Genomic DNA, 13,033 nt, shown 5'->3' on the forward strand with positions numbered 1-13,033 from the left:
AAGGAACCATTAAACTTTGCACAATACCATAAGTGGTATTATAATTTATGTGAGAACGATTTTTCATTATTTATTCAATTCGCACTTCAATCACGCATACAGGCAAATCATTTTAAAGAGCACCTGTATTTGTGCACACCAATAATGGTTCAAACTGGTTCCAAATAGATTGGAATAACCCTTCCGCAGTCCCTCTTACCACTACGATTATGTTACTCGTATTCGGAGATCACACGAGGATAATATAGATGACAATACAATGGTTTCCTGTTCCTGCTCTGTGAACAACATCGAACATCGACTGCGCAGGGCAAGACAATGAGACAATACAACAATTCTACCGTACCGACGACGCGCGTTACGAGCGGGTTCGCGAAAAATATTATCTTTTTTGGTCTCTTAAGCCAAGATGTACTGTCTTTTCAAAACGCGTTTGACAACCGGTTGGGGTAAGATACTATCCTGCGGAGAAAGGTTGCCCGTCTATTTCTGGGACAGTGTCTTGATTCATTGTCCTGTATTCCAAACTACTGATCACACTATTACACAACGACAGTAGCTCCGGCGCTGGGAAAAACAGTATAGTACTGTCCTCGTGAGATCGCTGCATTAGTCCTACATATTCTACTATATAAAAAAATATCTCTTCAAAATTATTCTACTGTGGCATTTTATGAGAGTGACTATTCATTATTATAATTATTATTTGAGAACAATCCAAACTAACAAACTTGAAAGTTGAAGAAAATCATCTTGTATTTGTTATTAAATGTGTGTTCAGTATTAGTTACAGATTTTTAAAAGTTTTTTGATATTTGTTTAAAATTCTTAGAAAGGATTTATAACAACGATAATTTTATGAATATAATAATTATAAACATTTATAATGTACTGTAGTGCCTGCATTATAAATTTCTTCTAGTTGTTTGAGCTTGATGCATTCACAAGTTATATAATTCTTATCACAAAGCATTCAAAGTGAAGTTATTCACTGGAGACGGGACTGATCTCATTAAACACTGAAAGAATAATAGCCATATTTATCTTATCTTATTAGTACAGCGTTATAAAAACTCCACTGTTTTATTACCACGAGATGTCATGACATCAATGAATCCAACATATTTATTTATTTATTTATTTATTTAATTCAAAAAACAGTTTTTACATAAAAAGCATACTCTGCACATCTCACTAGGGCATTCCTGTATCAAGATGTGCAGCTTTACAATAATATCATTTAAAAAATACATATATGTAAATTTAAAATAATAACAACATTAAATTAAATTTAAACAAAAAAAGAAAAGTTTATGACACGGACGTTTCGAGACCGGTAGACAAAAATAAACAAAATTTTAGTAAGAAATGTATGAAAAAAATAAAAACAAAAAACAAAAAAGTCAACAAAAGAAAAGAAAAGAAAAGAAGCATTATTAAGTAAGTTGGCAACAATAATATTCTTCTGTTAACTAAAGTACAAGGTACCTGTGCTGGCTTATCAGACACAGGCATAGGAAACCATACTGATAAGATAAAGAAATAAGAAAAAATAAATAAATATTATTTTAATGATTGTATAAAGTTACATTCTGAACTGTTCTTACAACTGCTGATAGAGTCATCATCGTTTTCTAATTAATTAACAGTTGTCAACAATCTTTTGTTTATAAATTGGAAGAAGCGACGGAAAGTTGAGATAATAATAATTAGTGAACTTATTAAACTGCATCCGAAACGATCGTTGATATTAATCACAGCTTTTAATGTTAAAATACTAATCAAAGGGTTGTTATAATTCTTTCAATGTTAAAATACTAATCAAAGGGTGGTTATAATTCTTTCAATGTTAAAATACTAATCAAAGGGTGGTTATAATTCTTTCAATGTTAAAATACTAATCAAAGGGTGGTTATAATTCTTTCAATGTTAAAATACTAATCAAAGGGTGGTTATAATTCTTTCAATGTTAAAATACTAATCAAAGGGTGGTTATAATTCTTTCAATAATAAAATACTAATCAAAGGGTGGTTATAATTCTTTCAATGTTAAAATACTAATCAAAGGGTGGTTATAATTCTTTCAATGTTAAAATACTAATCAAAAGGTGGTTACAATTCTTTCAATGTTTCAATGTTGATAGAATGCAGTGCTATCGACAACTAGCCTATGTGCCGAGTTTCAGCTCGTTCGGATGTCGTAAGTGGGTTAATTTCCGCTTCTAAGATTTGCATTCATTTATTTCCAAAACAAAGGTGAAATTTAAATAGACGTATTTAAAAACTGGACGTCGGAAGGTTTTACTTATAATTTTATTTAAACTCTACCGGTTGTGGAAGAACCCTTCCTTCATCAGGAGAATATTAATAAGTTTTTAAGTATTCCTAGTTTTCCTTCTTTCTCCTGATGAAGGAAGGATTCTTCCGAAACCGGTAGAATTTTAATAAAATTAATGTGGCCAAAAACTAATTTATGTGTTTTTTATTGGTTTTTAATTTTCGTTTATAGGTTGATAATTAGAGGACCTTGATATTATTTAAAAAGTAAACAATTTGACCATAATACGTTGATAGGTAATGTAATTTATTTGCGTCTATAAATATTATTTATATAAAAATTAAGGCAAAATACTAAAATACTTTTCAAAGGTATAGCAAATATCTAGTACAGATATGTGCTACTTTATTTATTAAAATATAAAATAGGGGCCATTAAATAATTCAATTTTAATTCGTTTTATGGGTCAATATTTTAAATTTATTAACTCAGTTTTCGCAAGTATTTTCTTAAATACAAATTTAAGTTTTTTATGAATAAGGCCGCTCAACCATTCCTTTTAATAACACTACAAACATTCTGTTCTGTTCTATTTCATATTTTGTTTAGATTTATTAGTATTATCTTCTTCTTCGATGATAAATAAAATTAATTGATCAAGAAATAAAACATTCATTTTGCAATACTAATTAAACCGTATTGAAACGTGGATATACCTCAAGCGGACAAAGCCTAGGTTTTTTTATTATTTACATTACAGCAATTAGCGAATAACCAACAACGCCAACGTCTACAACTCTATAAGTATTACTAACGAATATATATAAAGTATAGTTACGGGATAATCAGCCATCAAATAAGCACTCTACTAATTGGTCATTATACTGGCAATTAGTATACCTATGGCATTTGTAATTTACATACCTGATCCAAGTTCTACGCGAAATCATCGTTCCGCCTTTGCAGCTACGAAGGTATAAGTAGAAATAGAAGGAAAAATCATCCTTCCGTATATTAATATTGCTGCCTGATTATTTCTGTTTCCGTATAAATTATACTTTATTTTTACAAAGGTGCTATATGAATGCAGGTAAGTACTTAAAAAAATTAAGATCCTACTGCAAACACCATTATTTCATTTGCAACTTTGCTTAAAAAATATTCGCCTAATTTTTACCACTTAAAAAAACTGATTACCCGGCTTCACTCGGGTTATTTACACTTTTTTTCTTATTGGACAGTTGCAAAATATCGAATAGACAATATGAGTCGTTACTTATTTTTAAAAGAAAAAATGTTCTTCCGAAGCCCTATAGCTCATTATGGAAATGTTGAAAACCACAAATTTTCACTTATATCTACTTTTAATTTATATCTACGTCAGCAATGAGCATGTTAGATATCCCTCATTATTGAATTTCTTTGGCATTAACTGCTGTATAAAAATTTGAAGACATTATGTGTTTATTTTAGAGTTTTGTGTTTAATAAAATAAATAACATTATTATTTTTTTTTAAGAAAGACAAACATTCCCGGGTTACGAATAACCTGACAATATTTGAAAATCTCTTACTACCACCACAGTAAGCAGAAAATGTTGCTTTTGTTGTGATGGAGGACTTAGCCAGCCGAGGAATTGAACACACTACGCCTGAGTGGGACCCAAACGCGATGTCAACTCGGCCACCGGTCATGCTCATTATCAAAGGTAATGTTCAATAAAACAAGAATTCGATGAGGGATGGAGCAAAACGAATCGACTATTTATGCAGAGAGCTCAAGAAGATCATAATAATTAGTCCTAGCTGCAGCCTCCGTACGGGAGATTACCCTGATGCTAACTGACCCTTGATAAGGGAACCCTCTTAACGTGATACTTGACAAACGCGACGGTATCGTGCATGATATACTGTGTGTGTCACATATGATGTAGGAGCTATCGATTCATTTGTCGACTTTTAATTATACCTTGGCTAAAATCTTCTTCTTTTAGTCATGCTGGTGTCTAAGATTGTGTGATTACTGTGATAAGTTCGTATCTCAATCGGCGAGTTGTTTAGTACTAAACATTATTTGTTTTTGTTGTGTAGTTTAGAAATTCGCATTGAAAATGTTATAGAAAAAGTACATGCTATACAATCATAAAATATATGTCAAATATTTTTATTGTCTTTACCAAAATTTAAAAAAAAAAACATTTTATAAATGAGTAAATCATCTAGAAATTGACTTGCAATCAAAAACTATTTAAAAATTCAAATATAAGTAGGCACCATGCAAAATACAGTATATGGTTATCATTGTTATTAAGGATAAACTCTAAAATAATTCATTTGCATTCTGTGCCCTTTTAATTTGCACAATAGTGTAGCTCTCCAATTTTTCACAATCTAAAACCAAAAGTAAATTATACCTATAAACCTAAACAGATTTTACGCTAACTTGGATTTTGTTAAAATATACCTATAAACCTAAACAAATTTTACGTTAACTTGGATTTTGGTAAATTATACCTATAAACCTAAACAGATTTTACGTTAACTTGGATTTTGGCAAATTATACCTATAAACCTGAACAGATTTTATATTAACTTTGTTTTTGGTAAACATTCCTATAAACCTAAATAGATTTTATGTTAACTGTTTGTTTCTGGTAAATATACCTATAAACCTTAAAGAATTTTCTAATTATTCACCCTCATAGAATAATTGCTATTATGATTTAAAAAAATAGTTTATCACAAAAGAAATGCAAAAAAGTAAAGTGCCGTAGCGGATTGGATAATAATATTATTACGCGCGAGACTTCGTAGTTGGGAGCGTCGCGACGCCCACGTGGGAGTCAAATGTCAAAACTTTTCACATCGCCTTCGATAAAACTTATACGGTTCAAATGTAACACCTTAAGTGAGTATTTATAAACTCATAAGATAAAACTTCAACCTTTTAGATAAAAAAACCTTTATATGTTTTTTTTTAATTGTATAAAAAAAATCTTACCTTCATGTAATAATTATAGCGGCGATCTTTGAAGGTGGTTTTGCCTCTGCATCCACCGGTTTCGTTGAACTGCCAAATGATGAAGCTGCAAGTCTCTGATTTAAACAAATAAACTTTTTTATATTCAAACAAAGTCCTCACTGTGTAATTATATAGAAATCTCTAAGTAACTGTCCAACAAAGTAGACAATAAAAACTATCGTATCGGTTTATTATGCTCATTCAACATATCAAAACATGTTTTCATTGTACAATGTTTATCGTGTCCAATTAACTTGATTACTTCATCAGTAATTGGCTTTCAGCTATCGCTTTAATTGCATAACACATATTTTTATTTCTGTTCGAATGTCTTTGTAAACGCGTATTTTATGTTAAAACGTCACTAAAAATGTTCAATTTATTTTGCACTAAAGAAAGTACCATTCTTCGCTTTCATAGAGTTCAATGAAAATTTTGTGTTTTTTTTATGTTCGCGTAAGATAAGCGGCAAAGTTTGAGCGTTTTTTTAGATAAAAACCGGCGTGAGCCAACGACCTTTCAGCGCGACCGCTGAAACTTGAATGGTCCCGCGATCGTATTTGCCGGCTCGCGGATCGGGAGAGTCCGGAATCGCACGAACGTGTACAGACGGAAGGCGGACCGCACTCGTCGCTTGACTGTCGCGGAGTGCCGCGCGACGAATGAAGCCGGAGCGGAGTGAGCCGGAAGCCGGAGCGGTGCGGAGCGGAGAGTCGCTAGTGCTGCGTTGTGCTGGGCTAGTCCGTCCGCTCCACACGTTGTGGTGAGAGCTGATGGTAGACTACGCCCGCTGCAGCCTCGCCAGGACGCTTGCGTCGACTATGACGTTTCGTTCGAATCGCTAAATTCAAATTTAATTTAAAAAAATCGCATTTTGTTACGCGAGGACAAGAACAATCCGTCAATTGTCATGAGAAGCATACCTAACCGTAGACATTTGGCGGCGATTCAATTAGCTGAATAAAGAGAAAAAACGAATTAATATAGCTTTTGTGCGGACTAATTAAAGATTTGAGTATTCTCGAGGGTAATTGTATTTCACCTCTGGGAAATGACATCGTGACGTAACTACCCGTTGGACAGGGGCAAAGAAAATAGCTTTTTACCTGTAGGTAGATATAAGATTCTAGAATCTAGAAGTATGTTTGTGAAATTTTTTTTCTAATCTTAATTTTGTAAAAAATAAATACCGCACATCTCTAACTGAGCAACACATATGTCTGATTTGTTGCTACTGTCAATATCTGAACTGACTCCTATCAGAAATCACATTGATTGTACCAATTACTTGGATTTAGATGTTTGTTACATAAAATGTTGTTTCGCTATTTCGCAGTAGATGCTATTTATTTTATTATTTTGATAAACGACAATAAAATATCAATCTGTTTATTTGTTTGTTGCATAAAACAAGACATTAAAAAGCTTAAGTAACAAAAATAGGAACCGTCAGTAGTCAATGGCCCACCAGTGACTTTGAAATCGTCAATTTTGCCCAACTGTTAAAAAGGTTGGGCAGCATTATTCTAGATGGTCCAACAACGTTAAAATTATTGTTTTATTAATTTTGTGCGTGTGTTATTTAGAAGTTTATAAACAAGTTATAATAAAAGACGATCAAATTAATAACATAATGTCCTTCTTGAGGTCTAAGAAGCGATGCTGACGGCGACGGTTGAAAACCAACCCTTGTGCCTTGAATGTCGTCGTGTTGTCGTGGCCCGTGGAGTATCTTGGAGGCCTGCAGTCCCTTATGGTCAAATATGTGGCGCCCCTGAGGTGATATCTCACAAAAGCGGCGCTATACAAATCATCCAATAAATAAATAATAAATATTGGCTTCCACACAAGCGGCTGAGACGCCTTCACATAAGTCTCCCGACACTTCTTCGTCTTGTAACTTGCAACCCTAGTAGTTAAAACTTCAAATAAAATATCATAAATAATAAAGTTCTGCTGGATAAAGTCATGGACAACTTATCCAGTACTTAACCTAACCTAACGTAGTTTTTTTCATCCCATTTCATGACTATATCACTTTTCAAAAGTGCGTTGTATTGTCACTGTCCTGAGTTGTCCGGTTACCACTTCTAACAATTATGTCACTTATACTTCTCTAGTCTGGTAATAGTATAAAACTAGGTATTTTGCACTTTCAACTAACATCTACATACAATTCTATTTTCAAGACAAATAAATAAATTATCAAATTAATATTCGATGATATAAATTAATGTACAGATGATATAATAGTCAATAGTTGCCAGTAAAGTCAAAGCATCTAATTAATGACTATTCTAAAACTTCAAGAAAAGAAATAACGCTAGTAATTCCGCCCAGGGCCTCGATTCTCGACGAAGTCATTCCACTCGAACAACGAGTGGTTCGACCCAGTCGTTGGTCGAGTGGAACGTCTTTTGATGTTTGGCGTATGTAAGTATGTACCTTCAACGAGACTAAAGAATAAGATCGTCGACCAATATATGTACGTTCGACGGCGATTGCGAGCGGCTTGGATGGCAGAATCTATACCCAGTTACAATATTATATCACTTAAAAAACGGTAACTCGATGCTCCAAAAAGCACAATATTTCATTACGCCAAATAATGCGTGAATAATTTCAATTAAAGGGTCAATTGTACAAACAGCAATAAATCTAAAACTTTTATGAAGTTATTAAAAACTTATTCATGATTTACAGATTGTTTAATCAAACCGGTATCGGTTGTGGTGAGGTGGGTCCTTTACCTTAAATTATACCAATCCCCCCTGCCTTACGGATATCAGGTAGTTACGGGAACACTCTATTTATATAAATTATTAAATAGGTGCATAATCTAAAAGCGCCCAAGCGTATATTTATAAATTATTACGTGTCGGTAGTGTTCACGGCGTAGGTGGGTACAACACCATACCTTGGTCAAATGACGAATGGAGCAGCCACAATGATAGCAAAATGTTCTTTTGAAATAAAAAAATACCTTGTGTTAAGTTTTAAGGTCTCTTCAATAAAGAACACTACGATACATTTACGGAGTTTTATTTACACTGGAACAATCGCATGATGATTGTACGTGTTCCGACATAGTGATAGTATATTCGAAATTTATAAGTTTTTCAGGAAACCTGTTAATTCATTCGTTAAAGGTCTGGAATCCCGTTTTAATTGGATTGCCAATAATTTGAAGAGATTCTTAATAAATCAGGAATACTCATTTTTCTCCGTGTAACACCGTGATTATGATGACCAATGTGTATTTCCTAAATCCATTCACACTGGAAAGATGAAGGTAGTATTTTTAAATGATGATATCAAGACATGAACCACCAGATAACAAAACTCATAAATAACGTTCAGACCATGATTTATGTATGATATGATATTGGTCAGTATATTTGATATCAGTCGATGTTCCACCAAAAAGGCTCGGTAAATAAGCCAATATTATTATTTTCAACATTAGTTGCGTATTGCACCGGGCATTCAATCAATTTTAAATAATTTAAATTCGAAGCAGGTACGAAAATTAATATAATACCTACTAAACACAGCCCCTTTTTAGGGATGGCACGGATCAGTTCATAATAATTGGCCAGGAATCAAAACGCATTTCATCATACATTCTCTATGCAGAATAAATAAGATGGGGAGATATTGGACACACAAACCAGAAAGTTTTCAATAACCAGGTACCTAACCGGTTTACTAAACATTGTGGTGCTTTTATTAAATATGCAGTAATATTATACTTGATTAATGGATTGTTATACCTTTGAACGAATCTCGTTTTGAATAAAATATAATAATAATTACGATTAAAAATTTTCAATGCGTTTTAATTGAAAATGATTAAAAATGCATACCTTCCATACACAAATCAACTAGTGGTTTCTTCATAATTATTTTTCTTATTTAATAACTGCATATCGTGGAGAATAGTGTAGTGTCTCGTCTTATTTTTTTTTTCTATAAAATCGAAGTTCCATAACCCGAAAACTGTAATTTTATTAAATAAATTAACAGATTTACCGCTTTATAGCAGTTGAGATAGTAAGTATTATTACAAAATATTTTCAAATCAAAACTAATTTCAGGGATAACCTTTTGATGGTCATACCCATCATTTGAATATATCATTAATATAAAAGATAATACTAATATATCCAAACAAAACATGAAAACATTTGATTATCTTCTATTTCAATGATACAAAACTAATTATTGAATTGAGATTGTATTGTCTCCTTAAAACAGATTTCTAAATTTCGTAACTGGAAAGCCGTAGAATTTCCGCAGATTTTTTCAAAAATTGGTCACCTCTGTGATAGATTGCCCTGAATTACTTGAATAATTCAATTAAGAGTGCCCATCAGAAAAACCAAACCAAATCACACTTTTAACACCTCATCAGTGCAACACCAACTCAAAACAAAACACTTTCATTTACCGCGCTTATACATTTTTAAGACGGCCGGTGTTCCCAATCTTACTGATCAACTGTTGACCCAAAATTTAAGCCAACATTCCTCAAATGCACAAATACGCTCTTTCGCCAAAGAAGCTTTAAGCCAATATGCTAGATTAAGCATACCTCAGTAAATGACTAGTTATAAAAAATGTCGATAGAGCGAAAAATATTCGCGACGCCAAGACACGGTGGCATTAAAGTCAAGGTAACACTTTATTTGTAACTACTTAAATTTGTTTAAAAATATATATAAAATATCGATTTATGTATTACAGTATTTAAAAAAAATATTCATTAATAATACAATAATTTATTCGTCAATACTAATTTAACATTGAAAGTTTTTACTTTCATGTCATTTTATTGTCTATGAAAGTGAGCGGGGCCATTTAAGACAATCAACGGTAAAGATGTTTGGAAACAGGCGATTCGGACGTTACTGAACAAATCACTTGGCTGATCGAAAGTCGGGAACAACGTTCGTGAATTCAACTCATTTGACTCTGCACCTCATATCTTCGAACCTAAAATCAACAAATAACATATTTTAAACTTTTGTTTTAAATATTTCCCCGTTTTGATTTCAGATGAAGATTGAAACGCGTTTTAGAATCGGCAGAATCTTGTAAATAAGATTTTGATGAATGCGCTTTTCGATTCCAGCAGTGGCGAAGCGACGGAGTGACGGATAGCCGTGAAAGGAATAAAACGGCATTAAGAGTAAAGTGTTGAGTACCACACAATAGTAACCTGACGTTGATCAATAGGTCTTTAAATCTACATCTTTTGAATGGTGCGGTGCGCCGTTGGCTTGTTCTATGTCCATTTTACATTTTAAAAACATAAAATTAAAAAAATAAAAGTAAAATTAATCTTTATCCTCTCCATCCTAAGCAGTCTCTCCGGTGATACTTTGCAGAGGTTAGCAAGAAACTTGGGTCTTGAAGAATCCAATGTTGTCGGAGGCAAAACACAAAAGTTGGCAGAGCAAAGCTGTTGAACTCTAAACAACTCGTTTTAATACAAAACCGCATTGTGCATTCAACTTCTTTTTTTTATGAAATCAGAAATCAGGTGTTTTTTTTGGTTCTGAATGGAGTTAAAAGTGAATACATGTTTTTAATATGCCAAACATGAAATTTTAAATACATGTATTTTAATATCGATTTTTTTCTGTAATAAATTAATAAAGAAAATAATGACAAATGAGAGAATGAATGAAATGGAATCTTGGAATTGGATATTAATCCACTTCCCAACATCCGATCGAACTGAAACTCGGCAGATTGACTCATTGTCGACTACTTTAAATACGAAATAAATATCGGCACTATCCAATTAGGATTTGACTTGGCTTTTAGCGGTGTTTACACCAGTCCCTACGGAGAACATATTTGTTTTTTTTTTTATAATAATAAGAATAAAAAATGCTGTGTCATCATCGACTTCCTTTGTCTTAACTTTAAACATGAGATTGGGAAGTTTGAACCATCGTTATATTTAATTAGCGATATATTGTCCCCGACAGACCATTCTCTCCGTGCTTTTGATCAATCGCTTAAATCGGCCGAGAATTAGTTTTTATTAAGGACCGTTTTGTTGAACGCCTAAATTTAGAAATGGCGCTTATCGCCGATTTTGTGGTCATAGGAACACTGTGTCAGAATGAATTTAATTCAATTAAGGGTACTATTGAGAAGTAAAAGCTTCATATACGCACTCAAAGAGGGCAGTGCATAGACCTTGCTTGGAAGTCCGCAAGATGACAGCTAGTAGCCAGTTGTCGCCAGGACCAGTTAGAATGCTCCCAGAAAAACTTGTTGTTTTCAGATCTCATTTAGCCAGCTCCTAGTTAGGTCGACTATCGAGTCACCATTGTAATACGCGAAGTATTAATAAATCCCTGATTTAACACAAAGAACCTGTTTGTGGGAACACAACAGGTACCTACTTAAACTACACCAAGGAAACCCTTTAAATAAAATAAAATAATAAATTTATTTACATCTCAATTAATAAATAGATTCTTTCTGTAATTTTTGTCAGACCCATCCTTATGAAGGGTTCAAAGGCAAGGAAGTTAAGATTTCTGACGTGGAACAGTTGAATTCTGTCCCGTGTTCACCGGTGGTAGTCGTATCTGCGTTGTATAACTCGTGAAATGGTCTTGTTACGTGGTTCGAACCCCAATCCCTCCCCAATCAGGGGCATTCAGCAGCCACAATGGCCATTGTGCGGATAAGCAATGGTGCCCGTGTCAGGGGCGCAAAAACACCCGATTAGTCTCCGAGGCGCCGACCGTAATTCGCCGCTTGTGGGAGCCCTCGACACCTTTGGTATAGTAACTAATAAGGATGTAGCAGAATTATGAAGGATTGATCTAAAAGCTAATTTAATACTACATATATAAACCGGCCTAGTGTAGAAATAAAAATTTGGGCTATATAGAAAATGTTTATAAACTACTAATACTAATTTCAATCATTCTCAAAATTAAAAGTATTTGTTTGCAGAATTCAGATAAGCGATACAGTGACTTCCTATAATATAATATTTTTAACGGTAAATTATTTTATTATTAATTTATCGAAAGAGTCTTCGCTAGCTAAACTGTAATTAAAATGTATATGACATAAGTAAAACATTCCCGGAATATCAGTAGCAGAACCAAAAAGGCTTAAAAGCCCTAAAAATTACACTTTATCTGAATTAGCCAAATATTTAATCCCAACGATGCCGTTGGAAAACAATATTAACACCGTGGACAAATTATTGATATCGTAGACCAACTATTTATACCGTGGTCCAAATATCGATACCGTTTACCAATTATTAAATATTTATTCCTAACGACGCCGTTGGAACCCATTATTGATGATACCGTGGACCAACTATTGGTATCGTGGACCAACTATTGATACCTTGGACCAACTATCGATACCGTCGACCAACTATCGATCTGTGGACACACTATCGATACCGTGGACCAACTATTAAATATGTATTCCTAACGACGCCGTTGGAACCCAATATTGATACCATGGACCAAATGTTTAAGGGTCTTACCAATAAACGTGTATTAAATTTTACCCATATGATGATCAACCATTAATGTATCGTAAATGGTTGTTTATCGGCTGTGTAAAATTAAAAACACGTTTATTAGTAAGGGGGTTAAACACCGTCTTTAAATAATAACGTAACATGTTTCAACTCTCATTAGGCCTCCTTCAATTCATTACCTGCTGAATAATATTTTTTT

At 33.3% G+C, this 13,033-nt stretch overlaps 1 protein-coding gene across 1 annotated transcript in view; it reads right to left on the minus strand.

The window, feature by feature from the left end:
* The window catches only part of Bx (LIM domain-containing protein Beadex), a 110,776-nt gene extending 104,842 nt beyond the window's left edge, over nucleotides 1-5,934 (minus strand). Inside the window, exon 1 of the mRNA XM_089631996.1 lies at nucleotides 5,280-5,934. Within this exon, the coding sequence (XP_089488122.1) occupies nucleotides 5,280-5,285 (6 nt within the window). The 5' untranslated portion in view covers nucleotides 5,286-5,934. The remainder of the gene's footprint in view (nucleotides 1-5,279) is intronic.
* Between the last annotated feature and the right edge of the window lie 7,099 nt (nucleotides 5,935-13,033).

This window comes from Hesperophylax consimilis, chromosome 5 (genome assembly GCF_061612785.1).
Source record: "Hesperophylax consimilis isolate HC1 chromosome 5, BYU_Hcon_1.0, whole genome shotgun sequence".
In the NCBI taxonomy this organism is placed as follows: domain Eukaryota; kingdom Metazoa; phylum Arthropoda; class Insecta; order Trichoptera; family Limnephilidae; genus Hesperophylax; species Hesperophylax consimilis.